The sequence below is a fragment of the Herpailurus yagouaroundi genome, unplaced genomic scaffold, assembly GCF_014898765.1.
Source record: "Herpailurus yagouaroundi ecotype Mexico unplaced genomic scaffold, PumYag 210, whole genome shotgun sequence".
Taxonomy (NCBI): domain Eukaryota; kingdom Metazoa; phylum Chordata; class Mammalia; order Carnivora; family Felidae; genus Herpailurus; species Herpailurus yagouaroundi.
The window spans coordinates 20311548-20331582 of record NW_024412441.1 but is presented as its reverse complement, the minus strand read 5'-3'; the positions used below and the strand labels follow the sequence as shown (position 1 = coordinate 20331582).

Here is a 20035-nt window from a genome sequence, read left to right as displayed (position 1 = left end):
AAAAAAAAAAAAGAATAGAGTGGTGATTGCCAGTGCCTGGAGGGAGGAGAAAATGGGGAGATGTAAATCAAAGGTACAACTATAAGAAGAGCAGGTTCTGAGGGTCTAATATACAGCATGGTGACTATAGTTAGTAATACAGGATTACATACTTGAAATTTGTTAAAAGTAGATTTTAAGTGTCCTCGCTGAAAAAAAAAGAAAGAAGAAAAGGAAGAGAGAATGAAAAGAGTTAACTGTGTGAGGTGGTAGATGTGTTAATTACCTTGATTGTGGGAATCATTTCACAGTGTATGTGTGTATCAAATCATCCTGTTGGGTGCTACATTTTATATGTTATTTTTGTTAATTGTTCTTCAATAAATTTGGATTGAAAAAACTGGATTCAGCTATCATCTGGAGGAGTTCAAATTCTTAGTTTTGGGCTATGTGACAGTATTTTTTTGTGTTTGTTTGCTTTAACTCACACAACCTGTCATTCCTGAGACTTTTCAAGGAGATAAATGAGATGAGTTGTACTGTGCATATGACCTATCATAACTGTCCATTTGAGTAAGGTTACTTATCAGCAAATTTCTGGTAACTTAAATTTTTCTGGTTTATTGTGCGTGATTCACTTATCTGAATGAAGTACTATGAAATTAATAAAATTTCTTTTTAAAAATTAAAAGATTCAAATAAGCAGATTGTAGTATAATCATTCAGTGGAACCCTACCTGGTGATAGGGAATAATGAAGTATCTGTCTATTCAACAGTGCGGGTGAACCTCAGAAGCATCACGTTAAGTGAAGGAAGGAACACAAAAACATGTGTGATTACATTTGTATGAAATTGTCAAAAAGGCAAAACTGTAGTGACAGATCAGTTGTTCCTGAACTTGGAGAGAGGAGAGGGTAGACTTCAAAGGGCATGAGGGAACTTTCTGGGGTGATGGAAATGTGCTACATCATGATTGTGGTTGTAGTTACACAGTGTATACATTTGTCAAATGTCATACATTGCACATTTAAAATTGGTAACCCCCTAGCCAGACTTCTCAAAATGCAAAAAGATAGGAACCAAATAGATAGATAAAATCACCAATTAAAGAGGACAGATCACAACCAACACCATAGAAATAAAACAATTATAAGAGAATACTATGAAAAATTATATGCCAACAGACTGGGCAATCTGGAAGAAGGCAATCTGGAAGAAATGAACAAATTCCTAGAATATCACAAACTACCAAAACTGGAACAGGAAGAAATAGAAAATTTGAATAGACCCATAACAAGCAAAGAAATTGAATCAGTAATCAAAAATCTCCCAACAAATGCAAACTGGTGCAGCCACTCTGGAAAACAGTGGGGAGGTTTCTCAAAAAATTAAAACTAGAACTACCCTATGACCCAGAAATAGCACTACTAGGAATTTATCCAAAGGATACAGGAGTGCTGATTTATAGGGGCACATGTACCCCAATGTTTATAGCAGCACTTTCAACAATAGCCAAATTATGGAAAGAGCCCAAATGTCCATCAGCTGATGAATGGATGAAGAAGATGTGGTTTATATATATAATGGAATACTACTTGGCAATGAGAAAGAATGAAATCCTGCCATTTGCAACAACTTGGATGGAACCGGAGGATATTATGCTAAGTGAAATAAGTCAGAGAAAGATATCATATGTTTTCACTCATATGTGGAATTTGAGAAACTTAACAGAAGACCATGGGAGAAAGGAAGGGAAAAAATAGTTTCAAACAGAGAGGGAGGCAAACCATAAGAGACTCTTAAATACAGAGAAAAACCTGAGGGTTGATGGGGTGGGGGGTGGGGGGGAAAGGGGAAAATTGGTAATGGGCATTGAGGAGGGCACTTGTTGGGATGAGCACTGGGTGTTGCATATAAGTGATAAATCACGGGAATCTACCCCCAAAACCAAGAGCACACTGTATACGCTGTATATTAGCCAACTTGACAATAAATTACATTTTTTAAAAATCTCCCAACAAACAAGAGTCCTGGATCAGATGGCTTCCCAGGGGAGTTCTACCAGACATTTAAAGAAGAGTTAATACTTATTCTTCTCAAACTGTTCCAAAAAAAAAAAAAAATAGAAATGGAAGGAAAGCTTCCAAACTCATTCTACGAAGCCAGCATTACCTTGATTCCAATACCTGGCAAAGGAGAATTACAGGCCAATATCTGTCCCTGATGGACCTGGATGCAAAAATTCTCAACAAGATACTAGCAAATTGAATTCAGCAGTACATTAAAAGAGTTATTCACTATGATCAAGTGGGATTTATTCCTGGGCTGCAGGGATGGCTTAATATTCATAAATCAATCAACGTGATACATCACATTAATAAAAGAAAGGATATGGGGCACCTAGGTGGCTCAGTAGGTTGAGCATTGGACTTTGGCTCAGGTCATGATCTCATGGTTTGTGAGTTTGAGTCCCACATCGGGCTGTCTGCTGAACCTGCTTTAGATCCTCTGTCCTCCTCTCTCTCTGCCCCTCCCCTTCTCATGCTCTCTCTCTGAAAAATAAATGAAAACATTAAAAAAATAAAAGAATAAGAGCCATGTGATCCGGTCAATAGATGCAGAAAGACCATTTGACAAAATACAGCACCTATTATTGGTAAAAAGTCTTAACAAAATAGGAATAGATGGAACATACCTCAACATCATAAAAGCCATATAGGAAAGGCCCATAGCTAATATCATGCTCAGTGGGGAAAAACTCCTTTCCCTTATGGTCAGGAAGAAGACAAGGATGCCCACTTTCAGCATTACCATTTAACATAGTCCTGGAAGTCCTAGCCTCAGCAATCAGACAACAAAAAGAAAGGGTATACAAATCAAGGAAGAAGGCAAACTTTCACTGTTTGCAGATGACACTATACCCATGTAGAAAATCTGAAAGACTCCACCAAAAAATTGTTAGAACTGATACATGAATTCAGCAAAATTTTAGAATATAAAATCAATGTGCAGGAATCTGTTGCATTTCTATACACAAATAACAAAACAGAAAAATCAAGGAATTATTCCTATTTACAATTGCACCCAAACCAATAAGATACCTAAGAATAAACCTAATTAAGAGACAAAAGATCTGTACTCCAAAAACTACAGAAGACTTATTAAAGAAATTGAAGAGGACACAAAGAAATGGAAAAGCATTCCATGCTCACGTATTGGAACAACAAACATTGTTCTCGTTGCTTGCTACCCAAAGCAACCTATGCATTTAATGCAATCAAAATACCATCAGCATTCTTTGCAGAACTAGAACAAACAATACATTTCTATGTAAAATTTGTATGGAACCAGAAAAGACCCTGAATAGCTAAAGCAATCCTGGAAAAGAAAAAACTGGAGGCATCACAATTCTAGATTTTAAGCTATATGATAAAGCTGTAGTCATCGAGACCATATGGTATTGGCACAAAAACAGATCAATAGAACAGAATAGAAAACCCAAAAATGGACCCACAGCTATATGGTCAAGTAATCGTTGACAAAGCAGGAAAGAATATCTAATGGAAAAAAGACAGTCTCTTCAACAAATGGTGCTGGGAAAACTGGACAGCAACATGCAGAAGAATGAAACTGGACCACTTTCTTACACCATACACAAAAATGAGTTCAAAATGGATGAAAGACCTAAATGTGAGATAGGAAACCATCAAAATCCTAGAGAACATAGGCAGCAACCTCTTTGACCTTGGCTGGAGCAACTTACTGGACACATCACCAAAGGCAAAGGAAACAAAAACAAACATGAACTATTGGGACCTCATTAAGATAAAAAAAAAAACAACAACAACAACAACAACAAAAAAAAAAAAACAAAAAAACTTCTGCACAATGAAGGAAACAATAAACAAAACTAAAAGGAAGCCTACAGATTGGGAAAAGATATTTGCAAATGACACATCTGGTAATGGGTTAGTATCCAAAATCAAACTCAACACTCCAAATAACCCAGTTAAGAAATGGGCAGAAGACATGAATAGGAACTTTCCCAAAGAAGGCATCCAGATGGCTAACAGACACATGAAAAGATGCTCAACATCACTCATCATGAGGCAAATACAAATCAAAACCACAATTAGGTATCACCTCACACTGGTCAAAATGGCTAAAATTAACAACATAAGAAACAACAGGTGTTGGTGAGGATGCAGAGAAAGGGGAACCCTCTTGTACTGCTGGTAGGAATGCACATTGGTGCAGCCACTCTGGAGAACAGTATGGGGGTTCCTCAAAAAACTAAAAATAGACCTACCCTGCGATCCAGCAATTGCACTATTAGGTATTTACCCAAAGGATACAAAAATACAGATTCAGAGGAATATATGCACCCCAGTGTTTATAGCAGCATTATCAACAATAGCCAAACTATGAAGAGAGCCCAAAGGTCCATCAACTGATGAATGGATAAAGAAGATGTGGTATACATCATAAACACACACACACACACACACACACACACACACACACACACACAATGGAATTGTATCCATACATACAGTTGTATACATACAATGGGATATTACTCAGCCATCAAAAAGATTGAAATCTTGCCATTTGCAACAACATGCATGGAGCTAGAATGTATTTTGCTAAGTGAAATAAATCAATCAGATAATGACAAATACCATATGATTGCACTCACATGTGGAATTAAAAAACCAAACAGAACATGCGGTAAGGTAGAGGAAGAGAAGAGAGGGGAACAAACCACAAGAGACTCTGAGAGAACAAACCGACGGTTTATGGAGGTAGGTGGGTGGGAGATAAGCTAGATGGGTTGGGTATTAATGAGGGCACTTATGAGCATTGAGTGTTGTATGTAAGTGATGAATGATTAAATTTACTCCTGAAGCCAATATTGCACTGTATATTAACTAAAATTTAAATTTTAAAAGTATTCATAAAAATTTGTGGATTTTATTATATATAAATTATATGTCCCTAAAACTGTGGTGGCAAGAATGTATAAGCAAGTATAAGTCTATAGCTGAAGAGAATGAGGAACATTCATGAGATTAGAAAGCTCAGAAAATGTTTGGAATGCAGGTTAATGGATGAAAGAGCAGAGGATGTTATAATTCAATGGGAGCCGAGTTCACATCATAATATAAACTCCAGGAAGGATTCGATTTAAGCACTTAGGAAAGGAATAAGAGAGAAGGTTTGCTTGATGGTGCCAGTTCACTCTGCCATGCAGATCAGTTGTGGAGAAAGAAAAGTCCTGGTGCCTCACCCCGACGTCCTGCAAAGAATTGCACAAACTGCCTGGGGAAAATTGTGGCTGCCAATGCATGTGACAGGTCCTTCCCCCAACCCCCCCCCCAAGTAAGCCCCTCTAAATCCTGGTACATGGGGCTCCCAGCATAAGGCCTGGCTTCCCTGTCACACACCCGAAAATAAAATCTCTCAAATAGATCTCTTTTATGTAGACAAAGGACCCAAAAAAGCTTCCATTCAGCAGTGAAGACTATGGAGGACGAGGGTCTGACTCAACATAAGAGAAAAACAGTTGGAAACAGTACATCTTTCTTAAATATGAACAAAGAACCAGAGAGTAACAAGAAAAAATAAATAAGAAAAAGACTAAAGATAATATGTGAACTGATAAATTACAGTATTTACAATGATTTGAGAAAATACTGCAATTACCAAAAAAAAAAAAATGCTGGTGGAAAATTCTGATCCATATTACACTTTGTTTATTTCTGTTGTAGTATTTTGTAGGCTATGCTTTGTGTTATAGATAGTTCTGCTCATGTCTGTCTTACCTCACAAGTCTATATGCTCCATGAAGACAGGAACATGGTTGTGATCTGTGATTGCTGAGAGTATTTAAAGTTGGTAGATAGCCAGTTCTCTCTTAGCATGTACCTTGGAACTGCCTTGGGCTCAAATTCCTAGTCTGGTGACCCCTGTAGGCTGATTGTGGATTGTGTTTATGAGACATTTGGGTTTGCTTGGTTTCCAAGGCAGAAGAGCTAGAGCCAACCTTGATGGGTTTTTGTTTATTCTAGCTAATTTGAAAATTAAATAGTTCTAATGGTTTTTTTCAGGTCTCCTTGTATACAAGAATATAATCACACCATTTTTTAAAATGTATATCTTGTTTTTTGATGAATCCAGGGGCATCATGTGAAAGCTCAGGCTCTTTCTGGATTGGGAAGAAGTAAGGAAGTGTTGAAGGAGTTTCTCTACTGCCTTGCTTTAAATCCTGAGTGTAACTCTGCAAAGAAAGAAGCACAGAAGGTGTGATTTTCTTTAAATGACTTTCTTCTTTAAGTCTCATTTATATAGCCCTTGTGTCCATGCTAGTGACTCCTGTCACATAAACAAGAAATATAATTCTGAATATTCATAACAATATGATTAAAAACACACAGGAATAATGATGAGTTTCATGCACTTGATAACTTTCATCCAGGGATAAAGCACAGTGAGATGGCTTGCGTATAGCTCTGTTCTGCTGAAATAATGGCACATGCTAGTGAGGGAGGATCCATGTGTGAAACTGGAGAGGCAAAGTGAGTTTTCTTAGAGTGGTAATTTCAAGCATTATAGTTTGTATAGGAGCCCTATAAAAGACATTGTGATAATACGCAAAATATACCAGTCTAGCTGCATAGGTTGACTTGAAAGTTTTAGCAAAGCTTCACCAGAACAAGGCAGAAATATCTTCTCTCTTATTCAGGTCTTTAACCCAGTCTTCTTAGAAGTCACTGAGTCACACTTACTGTAAAAGAGCCTGTACAATAGTTACAGTCTTAGCAGGTGCAGTGACCAGCAGTTCTGGTTTTTATGTCAGTGTTTCCCTATTTTAACACTATCGCTGACTTCTACCACACATTTACCTTGTAATTTCCACTTTCCAGTCTAGTTTTATTTTTGGCAGCAAGGAATAATGAATCTATTCTTCCTTCTCCATTTTAAAGCACCTTAGATATTTGAGATGGATTCTTATCTTTGTCTCAAGTCTTTCTTTGGCCTGAACATCCTTATAAGGTAGTAAGGTTTCCTCCTTTGGATACATTTAGTGTACCCCAGCATCCAAATCTGACAACTATAGGGGGCACCTTTCACCTTCCCTTGTGTTCATTTCATGAGGCGTGTTTATTTTTAGCCTAATACCATCACACCATTGGCTCATAGTTAGACAAAACACCTACATCTTTTTTGTTTGTTTTCAGTGAGAACCTTGTAGCAATATCTTTTTTATCCTTTTATTATGCAGTCTATCCATCTTCACTAATGCTGTCAAGTCATCACTTACTGGTTTTGGCCGTTGTTTCAACTTGTCAAAATAACATTGAATCTTAACATTGGCTTTTCTAACTATCCCTGCCTGCTTTGTTCCACCTGCACATTTCACAAGAATGTTAAAATGCGTCTCAATTGCTTTTTACAACAGCATCATAGGAAATTCAGCTTGAGCTCAAAATTAAGCAGATGTATAAAGGTCCCAGGACCAGAATCTAGATCTTGTGGTGCTTCTTGTCAGTCTGGTGCTATTTCAGATATGATGTTTTTCCCTGTAGCATTCTGTGAGTGGTAGATGTCTTCTGTCTCACACAGTCCCAAAACAGTGCCTGGTGGTGCCCGTGAAACATGGTATCCTCCCAGGCAGCCTTCTGCTGCTCTAGTGGAGCCACTCAGAGCCAGTGCTGAGGACATTGATGTCCATGCTGAGTGCTGTTTCTTCTTGATACAGCAGTTATGGGTGTGGTGCACTGACCTGTGACATGAAGAACCATGGAGGACTCTTTATTAGGCTTCAGTCACTGCTTTGTACTTCTCTTAAGCCCTTGGATTTCTTTTTTTTTTTTTTTTTTTTAATTTTTTTTTTTCAACGTTTATTTATTTTTGAGACAGAGAGAGACAGAGCATGAATGGGGGAGGGGCAGAGAGAGAGGGAGACACAGAATCAGAAACAGGCTCCAGGCTCTGAGCCATCAGCCCAGAGCCGGACGCGGGGCTCGAACTCACGGACCGCGAGTTCTTGACCTGGCTGAAGTCGGACGCTTAACCGACTGCGCCACCCAGGCGCCCCAATAAGCCCTTGGATTTCAGCTGAGTCCATGAGGATTGGCAGGACCATCGAGTGATCGGCAGTTACTTCCCCCTACCGCCAAAGGCTGGTCTGTGGCTCTTGAACTAGAGTTACGGCCCTTCACCTTGTCTTCCTTTTATAGTTCTTTACTAGGTGGCTCTTCCAGTTCTCTTGTAAGTTGAGCAGTCCTCTAGAAATGTCTCAGTCCTGTGGGTGATCACGACTTGGATTTAATTTAGGATCCCTGCAACCTCTAGACCCCACTTTTCTCTCTTAACCCTGAGACTTTAGGGGCGATTTTCTGTAGCAGATGTGTAAGGGCCAGACAGAAATAGTGATGCTCATATTTTGTAGTTGGTTAGACTAAAGTGGAAAGGTACTGCTAGCCAGAATGCTTAAAGCATCGATTATGGTTTCAGAAACTTGAGTTTTAAAACATTGGCAATTGGAATATGGTAACTATTCTTTTCAATGTCTTGGATCAGTTTGCCCCGTAGTTTCCTTTGGATCTTTAAGGCATACTATGTATTTTTCAAAAGTGTTTTAAAATATATTTTTTTCTTCTTGGAAATTTTACAGGTAATGTGTGAGGTGTTGTTCCCAGCTTCAGAAAATGTGCATCAAAATTTAACACCTTCCATCCAAAGCAGAATATTGAACAGCAGGTTGAAGGCTCAGTGTGCCAGTGATATAAACACCCAGCCTCTGGAAGAAGGTGACAATGCAGGGAGTTCTAAGGTACAAAGTGCATGTGTTTGTCAATTTTATCTTGATTAAACTTTATGTAATTCCTTAATTTTCAACGTTTACAAGTTATTCAAACTGTGGTGTTATATTAGTTGGAAGTACTTCTCAAGACAGGTTCTAGCTCCTCAACCTGAGAGTTGAACCTTTTAAAGGAAATTGATGGAAGTAACGAAAACAATGCAAAGAAACATGTAGAAAGAAAGATTTAGGACAGCACACATTGGGAACCCCAAGCATCAGGAGACCTGAACTTATTTTGGCTTGGAGAAAAGAAAGCAGAGGGATGATTTGAATATATGAAGACTGATATTCAGTTGATCTGTCTCAAGGAGAATTATTCTGTATTTTACTATAGGAAGTGCAAAGCTCATCTTAGAAGTTAATAGATGAAACCAGTCATGAATGAAGAATACAATCCTGTTTTTTCCAAAGATGTCTAAGAAAGGCTACTGCATGAATACTGTTTTCTCTTATTTTGTGATTTCTTTAATATTTTGGATTCTTTTTTCTTAACCAGAATCCATCTGAGAAATACGATGTGTTCAGAAATACAAATTCTTCGGTTTTGTATTTTATACTGGGTCTGCACTTCGAGGAGGATAAAGAAGTGTTAGAAAGTATCCTTCCAGGAGCACCCAGCACCAGTTTAAAGAGACAGTTTCCAAATGATATGGAGGATGTGCATGACCTGAATGGTCCTGGGAAAATTCCCAAAAAAGGTCAGTAAACTATTTTATCATGGAGTTGTGTGACTCCAGAGTGATAGAATGTTAGCTAATATTCAATGCATTTTTTTTATTTTTTTAAAATTTTTCTTAATCTTTATTTATTTTTGAGAGAGAGAGAGAGAGAGAGAGAGAGAGAGAGAGAGAGCGAGCAAGTGGGGGAGGAACAGAGAGAGAGGGAGACACAGAATCCAAAGCAGCCTCCAGGCTCTGAGCTGTTAGCATAGAGCCTGACGCGGGGCTCGAACTCACAAACCGTGAGATCATGACACGAGCCAATGTCGGACACTTAACTGACTGAGCCACCCAGGCACCCCCAATGTTTTCTTTTTTTTAATTTTTACACAGATAGTTTAAAATTAATAATGAAAGGAATATGTCAGCTTTAAGATTAGAGAACAATTTGAACGGTTAATCCCACAAGGATTTCATAGTCAAAACGAGGGAAAATTTAGTTATAACTTTAACTTTTATTCAAGTCCACTGTCCAGATAAATTATTGCTGTATATTGTTAATCAGGTTAGGAACTATTCCTTCCTAGCATGATTTGTTACATTGATGTAACACTTTTAGCCAGAGGAAATACAATTATTGCATGCTGGTATCCATATAAGCAGTGTTAATTTTAGCATTTTAAACTCTTTCAGAGGCAGATTCCTCACCTCAAAGGAATATGACCTCTAATGTAGGAGAAGGTCCAGAGCTCTCCATAGATGTAACGGACTTTGAGTGTGCCCTTTGCATGAGGTAGGATGACATAGAATCTGTGCAACTCTTTGAAATATCCATCCTTCCTGAATTTGATATCATAAACATAATAGGCTTTTCATTATCAGAGAAATTATATATACCTTAGCAATAAATGATTTATTTTCTAAAATTTGATAAGGAAGCTATAAATGGAAATAGATATAATTGATTTCTACAACAGTAGGGAAATTGTCTTAAGGAATTCTTAGAAAATAGATTATTTGAAAATCTCTTCTGGACAATTTTTGGCTAAAAACTCAGATATATTTTCCAGGTTGCTCTTTGAGCCTGTGACTACGCCATGTGGACATACATTTTGCCTAAAATGCCTTGAGCGCTGCCTTGACCATGCCCCACATTGTCCGTTGTGCAAAGAAAAACTTTCAGAAGTAAGTATTTCTTCTGAAATAAGAAGACTGTTCGGCCCCTCTTCTTACCCCTCAGCAGGTGCTCATTTCTTGGGTTGGCTTTGTTTTGACTACCCATTTATTAAAGAAAGCTGGATTTCTTCCATCAAAGATAGGTCTTTTTCCTATTGGATTTCTCAAAAGATACACAGAGGAAGTTTAGATACAGAACCCATTAAACTTCAGGGAAATTTTCAGGCATGAGTATCGAAAACAGGTAACATAATTGGAGCTCTTACTATGCGTTAATTATAAATAACTGAGATAATATTGCTGAGTCCTTACCCTATGTTAATCATAAAGGGTTGAGGTAACATAATGGCATACTTAATATGTGCCAAGGATTCGGTCCTTTACTTCATCTCAAGGTGAAGTCATATTATAGTACTTAGTTTTTCTTAGGATCGAAGACTTGATCATTTTTGATACTGGGAAATCCCTTTGGTGCCCTGTCAGTTGCATCTTTTGTCTGAAATCAAAGCCAGTAATACATAAGTTTCCATGAAGGGAAGCTGCTTAGTTATGTCTAACTCAAAAATAAACTGTTTAAATCCATACCATAGGTATGGTAAATACAGTAAACAACACTTAAAAGCTTTTAAAAGCTTTCTGATCAACTTTGCACATCATGACTCTGTCAACTATGTGGGCTCTGGTACTTTTGGTGCCACTAACCTTCCACGAAGCAAGTTATTTAACTTCTGGGAGGGCAGCTACCTGTAAAATGATACTACAAATATTTGCCTTAATTACCTCTAGAGATCAAACTCACTAAATGCATTTTAAATACGATCAAGTGTTTTTTTAAAAAAACAAATATACAGTACAATTTATTTTTGAATTTGATATGGTACAGGAGATATCATACTTACATGAGTTTTTAAATAATTGTGACTTAGTTTACTGCCAAAACTATAATTGAGACCTTTCTAGAGCATTATCTGTACATAGTTTCTTTTAATTGCATACATCCTGAATCCTTCTAAGTTACTCAGGGAGAGCCTGAATAATCATGAATATCATTCATTGTACCATGCACCATGTGTCCTGATGGTAGATGCTTTTTGAGTCTTTGTAGTAGTTTCCTTCAGCTGTTCCTGTGCAGGTCTACTCCACAGTATTTGCTCTCTCTTCTTGCTAACAGTGGGTAGCATCTGGCCCACTGCCTTGTTATACCCATGCTTGTCTGGACCGGTGGACCTGGAGGCAGCCTTCTTATTCTCAGAGAGTAAGATGCATGTCTTTATGACCACTGTCTGTAACACAGACCCTTCATTCATGTCTGCGTTCAGTGCTATTTGGTTAGGGGGCTGTGTGATGAACCAGTGCATTGAGGTTGGCACTATAATATAAGCTCCTTAGGGACAGAGATGACTTCTGTCTTGTTTTCACTCTACCTCCAGAGACCAGAACGTGTACTAAAGGTTCAGCAAGTCCATGTTGAATCAATGATTAAATGAGTGAATGAATGAATGGCTAAGTGCAAGTTCTGTGTAGATTGCTGGTGTTCCAGAAATTAGAATATAATAAAACAAACTAAAATAATAATAATTTGATCTTTCTTCAATGCAGAAATACTTTCATGAGGTTAGACTTTTTCACATGCGTTATTATAAACACGAATTGTCAATTATCTGTGTATGTGCCGAAGTCTTGGTTGACATAAAGCCAAGTGAAGCAAATTTTATTGTATTACTCTTCAATAAAATGATACCCTAAAAGAACAGTATAAAATACTGATGTCATTAATAATACTAGTTGTGAATTAAGTGAAACTTGTTTCTGCTAGTTACTCCGTTACTGAGGGTCTCAAACACAGTTGTTGTTTCCCAAAGTTGAACTTCTAGTTCTTAGTGGGTTATAGCAACACATGTAGCTTGCTTCATATACTTTGTTTCATGTAGCTTGCAGCCCAGAAATGCAGCAAGTTAACAAAGAAACAGTAGGACATTGAAACCTACCGGCCCTGGGGTCCTAGCTGTGCCACTGTGACTCTATACTAGTCCCTTAACCTTTCTGAGACCCATGTTCTGTATTAGTGCATTGTAGATGGTGCCTGTGGGACAGTGCTGTTTTAAGGCTTAACTTAATTTATATGAAGCATCTTCAGCTGGTACCTGATACGTATTCAAATGTTGTTGAAAAAGAACTGTTATTTGCAAATTCATGTGTCTAAGATAAAAGCAGTGCACACACACAGACACAGAATGATAGATCTTCAGCTACGTATAACTCTTTCACCCACTGATCCTAGCACATTTTAATTCAGTTTCCACCTATTTTCCTTCATATCCAGCTGTAATTCCTTGGTCTGTCAGTTCCTTTCCCAATCCAAATAAAGTCAACTCTGCTTCTTGCACATGTCCATATAAATAACAAAGCAGAGCTAGAGAAAAGCCCCCAAATTGGTAAGATTGGTTTCAGTTTAAATTCACAATCTTAAATCTTAGACTGAAAACATTAGTACTCATCCTTCCTATGCTTCTCTAGTAGCTTCAATTTTCTACTTTCCCGGATGAGTATTTCCTGTTTCTCTTCTTTGGCAACATATCTACTCACTTCCTCTCCCCTCCCTGACATTATGATATGTGATTGAGAATACAGAAGCCAACTCACTAATCCTTCCTCTGGGTGAACACCTTCTCCTGCCCTTTTCTCAGAGGGGAGGAACTGCCCTGCCCCTCTCCATATCCCAGACTGGCTGACCTCCAAGCTCTGTATCCCCATCCTTTTGTCTTCCCAAAGACTGCACCCCTCTACCTTGTTGTCGACCTTTCCTACTGGGAGAAGAGTGCTTTGTCCTTTGGAATTAATTGCCATGTGGTATTAATATTGCCTTTTGTTACAGTTGTTGGCAAGCAGAAATTTTAATATAACTAGTCTGGCCGAAGAATTAATATTTCGATATTTGTCAGATGAACTCTCTGATAGAAAGAGAATTTATGATGAAGAAATGACAGAATTGTCAAAGTAAGTCCTCATGTTGTATATACTTGGTCTTGAGTTCAGATTAAAGAAGGAAATCCTTGTTAACTTAATAGCTTTATCTCAGGTGTTTGTTTTTTTTTTTTCCTCCTTGGCAGAGAAATTAGAAATCCCACAAATAGAAAAAAATTAATTACAGAGACTTATAGAAATTTAATTGGGATTATAAGAACCACTTCAAAGGTGTGGCTTCATAAAAAGTATGTAGTTGCTTTTTGTATCTAAATAAGTGGTACTGAATTTTTCAGAATTGAAAGATACGGTATATAGAAACAGAAGGGAGAGCAGGATTACCACTCCAAATAGGCTTGACAGTTGTTTTTATCTTTTAAAGTGAGCAGAGTTCTGTGTTGTAGCAACTTTTAACTATTGAGGTCTTAAAATTCTGCTACTCTTTTTTATTTAGAACTCACTACTTTTGACTACTATGTAGTTTATGCTTTCATCAGAACTTTTTTCTCTTTTTCTTATTTGTTTTTATTGAGGTGTAATTGGCACATAACATTACATTAATTTCAGGTATGTAACATAATGCTTTGATATTTATGTATATTGCAAAATGATCACCACAGTAAGGCTTAATGTCTATCGCTATACATAGTTAATTTTTTTTTCTTGTGGTGAGCACTTTTAAGATCGATTTTCTTAGCAACTTTCAAATATACAATGCAGTATTATTAACTGTAGTCACAATGCTTGGCATTACATCCCCAGGACTTACTTACTATACAACTGGAAACTTGCATCTTTGACCCCTTCACCCATTGCCCACCTCCCCCCTGCCATCCCAGCCTCTGGCAACCACCGATCTTTTGTCTGTATCTATGAACTTGGTGTTGTTTGTTTGTTTTTAAGATTCCACGTGTATGTGAGGTCTTGTGGTATTCATTTTTCTCTGACTTCTGTTTTTCTGTTTAAAATGTTTACTTATTTATTTTGAAAGAGAGAAAGAGGAAGAGAGAGAACCCCAAGCAGGTCTTTGCTGTCAGCGTAGAGCCTGACATGGGGCTTGATCTCACAAACGATGAGATCGTGACCTGAGCTGAAATCAAGAGTTGGACACTTATTTCACTTATGATGGTACCCTCAAGGTCATCAGAATTTTTTTATAGGAGTCATAAGCTATAACTTTTCTAAGAAAACTAATACAATATAGTATGTTCTAGCTCATCAAATTAAGTAAGAAAGGCTTGGCAGGAAGCCTGGTGAGTTGAAAACTTTCTCATGTGGTGGGCTTTCTTTTCCCACTAAAGACTGAGGAAGGGAGTGCCTGGGTGGCTCAGTCAGTTAAGCATCCGACTTCAGTTCAGGTCATGATCTCGTGGTTCGTGTGTTTGAGCCCCACTTTGGATTCTGTGCTGACAGCTCAGAGGCTGGAGCTTGCTGCGGATTCTGTGTCTCCCTCTCTCTCTGCCCCTCTCCCACTCATGTTCTCATTCTCTCTCTCTTTCTCCCCCTCCCTCCTTCTCTCTCTCTCCTTCCCTCTCTCTCAAAAATAAATAAGCATTAAGAAAATTTTTACAAATATAATAGAGACAGAAGCAGGCTTCAGGGTTTTATTTTGTAAATGAGAGAATTGAGGTTAGCTAGCTTTTGCTATTTTACAGTGACTAATACTCCCTTCTGTCTCTGACAGCTCCCACTTCTAAGTTAACATTTTTTCTCACCCCACAGTCTGACCAGAGATGTCCCCATCTTTGTGTGTGCCATGGCCTTCCCCACCGTCCCATGTCCACTGCATGTGTTTGAGCCCCGCTATCGGCTTATGATAAGAAGATGCATGGAAACCGGCACCAAACGGTTTGGCATGTGTTTATCTGCCGAACACGCAGGGTAAGAATTGCCAACGTCCAGAGGGTCCTGAATAAATGCATAACCTGTTATTTTTCTTGAAGAACAATTTAAGGTGATGTTGAAAAATTCTGGTGGCTTCCATCACATAACAAAGTATAAATCCAAGGCCATCCATGATGTGATCCCAGCTTTCCATTACCCATATTATTTGCTTTTCTGTAAATATACTTCATATCCATACTTCCGCCTGTAAGTCTTTTGTAGTTCATCATCATACAAACAAATCCAGTCTAACTTTTAAAGATCCAGAAATTTGCTATGTAGGAGCACCTGGGTGGTTTAGTCGGTTGAGTGTCCAACTCTTGATCTCAGCTTAGGTCTTGACCTCAGGGTTGTGAGTTCAAGCCTGCATTGAGCTCTGCATGGGCATGAAGCCTACTTATAGGCAGGTAGTTAGGAGATAGATAGATACATACGTACATACATGCATACTTACATACATATGTACATGGATCTTCCGTGAAACCTCCACCTATACAGCCAGACAAATTTCAGTCATATAAAAACCCACAGCTCTTAGTTTTGACCTCTCCTCATTTTACATCATTTGTGTAGGGAAGGTGTTCCAAATCGACAGGCAGCTCCTTTCCATGGGCTGCTCTGAGGACTCTGGGAAGGAGACTCCCAACAGATGGGAAGGAATCCCATCTGTTGGCTTGCTTATCCCCTAGGACTTTGTCATTACTGCATGGTCATGATGAGGTCTCTACATGTAAGTTCTAGCTGGTAGAAGAGGCACAGGTGCTCTGAAAGGATTTGAAGAAAAGGGGTACTCATCACTATTGTTCATACCTACTGCAAAGGAGGCTGGGAAATGTAGCCCATCCATGTGCCCAGGGAGAAAAGGAGAGCGGATACATAGGACCACCCACTAGCTTCCATAATATATACCTAGGAACAGATCTTTTTAAAGATATGTGTAGCACCTTTATGGAAAAAATTCTACAGCTTTATTGAAAAATACTCAAGAAGGCCTAAATAAACAGAAGTACCATATCCATGGATGGATGCATAGATTCAATGTCATAGTAGAAATGCCAGTTTTACTCAAATTAGTCTCTAAATCTAAAGTAGTTTCAGTCAACATTCCAAGAGGACTTTTTCATGGACTTGTTCAAGCTGACTTTAGAATTATTATGGAAAATCAAAAGACCAAGACCATGATAGTTTTGAGGAAATCAGCTGAGCAAGATGGGAGAACCCTTCCATCTTGTAAATCCTAGTGAGTAGACCATTACAGTATATGGAGATAAGAAACAGATCATTCATATTTGGACCCATATTTAGATATAATTATGTGAGAAAAAGCAAGCCGCTCATTTTTAAAAGGTGCTCAGAAAATTAGTGGGCAGTCCAAATGTGGAAAATAATCTCTTCTCTGCCTTGCACTGTACACACAAAGTAATACATGTTATTTACATTCTCAATGTGAAAAACAACATATAAAAATTTTAAGAGAAAATGTTGGAGACTATAATTAGGAAAAGACCTTTTTTTACACAAGATGCTGAGAGCACATAACATAAAGGAAGAGATTAATAAATTTGAATATGTTAAAATTCATCAAAATCAGCAAAAGCAAAGTGATAAAACATCCAGAAGTTCTGCTTCCACTGAGGATATAGAACACTAAGAAGTGAATTATTCCATATAAAGTATAGGACACGAGTCTCTTGAACCTTGCTCTGGTGAGCAGAAGTTTGCTCAGGGGAAGTGAGGAAAGGTAAGTCTATCCAGGGAGAGAGTAAACAAAAGTGTGGCTCATCTGTGGCAGAGCCTAGAAGGAGACCTGCAGGTGTGTAGGAGGAATTCAGCTAGATTTTTGGGACCAACTTCTAATGGCCTCATGTGGACAAGCACGAGAGTCCAGAAAACCCTGGGAGTTTCAGGCGCAAGGGGAGTTTGCATCCACTCACAAATTCTTGTCCACATACAAGACAGGATGGCTCATTGGAGAGACAGCTTCTGCAGCTGAGACGAGCTTTGGAAGAGCTGGTATTGGAAGACATTTGTCTGCTGATAGTTGGGGCAGCAAGTCCTCTCTTGAAAGGGATCTTCAGGGCACCTCCGTCCATGCCACAGCTATGGATAAGATAGCCCTGTTAGAGAAGCAAGAAGAGATTGTTTTATTAGAGATTCAAGTAGAGGTGTCCAGCCTTACAGGCATGTGACTTGGGAACCATCACTCATTGTTAGTTTGAAGGCATGTAGTGAAGTTGTTCATTCACTTTAGAATTGGGTAACCTTGGGTTCAGATCTCAGGTCTGAATCTTACTGTGGCCTTATAGAAGTTGTTTGATTTTTCTTTTTTTTTTTTTTTCAACGTTTATTTATTTTTGGGACAGAGAGAGACAGAGCATGAACGGGGGAGGGGCAGAGAGAGAGGGAGACACAGAATCGGAAACAGGCTCCAGGCTCTGAGCCATCAGCCCAGAGCCTGACGCGGGGCTCGAACTCACGGACCGCAAGATCGTGACCTGGCTGAAGTCGGACGCTTAACCGACTGCACCACCCAGGCGCCCCAGAAGTTGTTTGACTTTTCTAAGCCTTTTCTAAGCCTTTCTGTTTTTGTGCTTGAATGAGCGCATATTATAAACTGCTCCTAATAGTGCATGACACATAGTAGGCACAATCAGTATCCTCAGGATACAGATGATAGTTCAAAAGGGTGAGAGTGGGTAAGGTCACACAGGAGAGCTTTGGAGCAAAGATGCCATTGTGGGTGACCCTGGTGTTTAAGGGACATGTGGAGGAACCAAGCTGTGAAGGGGTGCACTGGTCGGGGAGGGCAACTGAGAGCAGCAGTGGGTGTTAGGTCAGTGACAGATCAGTAGAGGATATAAGTAGCAGATGGGGTCATGCCAGAGTCATTTGTGACTTCCACTGGGGTTGTTTCGGTGAAACGGACGCCTGATGGGGAGGTAGGAGATGGAAGGCAGTGACTGTAGATGACTTCCCATAGTAGTTTGTTGGGGACGATAGAGTTGGCCAGCATCAGTGGAAATGAGAGAGGAGGGAGCAGAATCTGTGAGTAGCGTGGGGGCCCAGGCATACTTTGTGCTCTCTGTACCCCCTGCTGGTGCCCTGGCCAAGGGGACTGAGGATCCTGTCTCTCTCCACCTCTTAGGTCCTTCCAAAGCACTAGCTTATTTCAACTACTGAGGCACAAGGGCCCTTTTCCCTCCACCTCTCCCTCAGTGGCCTTGCACACCAGTGTGTTTTGCATTTAACAGAAGGAATCATCTGCAGGTATCTCTTAGAGAAAACAAGCTTGCTGGTCCCATGCAGAGACACCATTTGTTTTGTTTGGACCTCCTGCGTTTTTAAAATCACGGTTTTTTCTCTTGCCTGTCCTGTCAGAATTTCAGAGTACGGCTGCATGCTGGAGATTAAGGATGTCAGAACATTTCCTGATGGGAGTTCAGTTGTGGATGCCATTGGAATTAGTCGGTTCAGAGTTCTAAGCCATCGTCACAGAGATGGCTATAACACAGCCGACATTGAATATCTCGAAGATGAAAAGGTGAGGTTTATTTTCCTGGCGTGTGTTTAGAGGGCCATCGAGTCAATACTGTAGACTTGTCCAGGCCATGCAGTCTTGGTTGCAACTCCTCAGCTATGCTCTTATAGCCCAGAAGCAGCCGTAGACAATATGTAAATGAGTTGGCATGACTGGTTTCCAATAAAATGCTGCTTACATATGGAGTGAACAGGATTTAATTTGTGAGTAGTAGTCCATCCCTGTTCTAGATACTGGTATTAGTTCAGAATGAGATATAAAAAGTAGCATTTAAAAATACCTTCTAAAAGCAGTGTGGAAGTTCCTCAGAAAATTAAAAATAGACCCACCCTATGACCCAGCAATAGCACTGCTAGGAATTTACCCAAGGGATACAGGAGTACTGATGCATAGGGGCACCTGTACCCCAATGTTTATAGCAGCACTCTCAACAATAGCCAAATTATGGATAGAGCCTAAATGTCCATCAACTGATGAACGGATAAAGAAATTGTGGTTTATATACACTATGGAATACTACGTGGCAATGAGAAAGAATGAAATATGGCCTTGTGTAGCAACATGGATGGAACTGGAGAGTATGATGCTAAGTGAAATAAGCCATACAGAGAAAGATACCATATGGTTTCACTCTTATGTGGATTCTGAGAAACTTAACAGAAACCCATGGGGGAGGGGAAGGAAAAAAAAAAAGAGGTTAGAGTGGGAGAGAGCCAAAGCATAAGAGACTGTTGAGAACTGAGAACAAACTAAGGGTTGATGGGGGGTGGGAGGGAGGAGAGGGTGGGTGATGGGTATTGAGGAGGGCACCTTTTGGGATGAGCACTGGGTGTTGTATGGAAACCAATTTGACAATAAATTTCATATATTGAAAAAAATAAAAATAAAAAAAAAACTGATGTCTTTATAAAAAAAAATAAAAAAAAATAAAAATACCTTCTAAAGCTAAATATAAAAGGTTTGGC

General features: G+C 39.0%; 1 protein-coding gene across 1 annotated transcript in view; it reads left to right on the top strand.

Moving 5' to 3' along the window:
- Window positions 1-20035, top strand: part of LONRF2 (LON peptidase N-terminal domain and ring finger 2) — a 46589-nt gene that overhangs the window by 21697 nt on the left and 4857 nt on the right. The window contains exons 3-10 of the mRNA XM_040454030.1: window positions 6161-6283; window positions 8661-8819; window positions 9346-9547; window positions 10202-10301; window positions 10579-10693; window positions 13560-13681; window positions 15371-15529; window positions 18911-19073. Coding sequence (XP_040309964.1) covers window positions 6161-6283; window positions 8661-8819; window positions 9346-9547; window positions 10202-10301; window positions 10579-10693; window positions 13560-13681; window positions 15371-15529; window positions 18911-19073 — 1143 coding nt within the window. The remainder of the gene's footprint in view (window positions 1-6160; window positions 6284-8660; window positions 8820-9345; window positions 9548-10201; window positions 10302-10578; window positions 10694-13559; window positions 13682-15370; window positions 15530-18910; window positions 19074-20035) is intronic.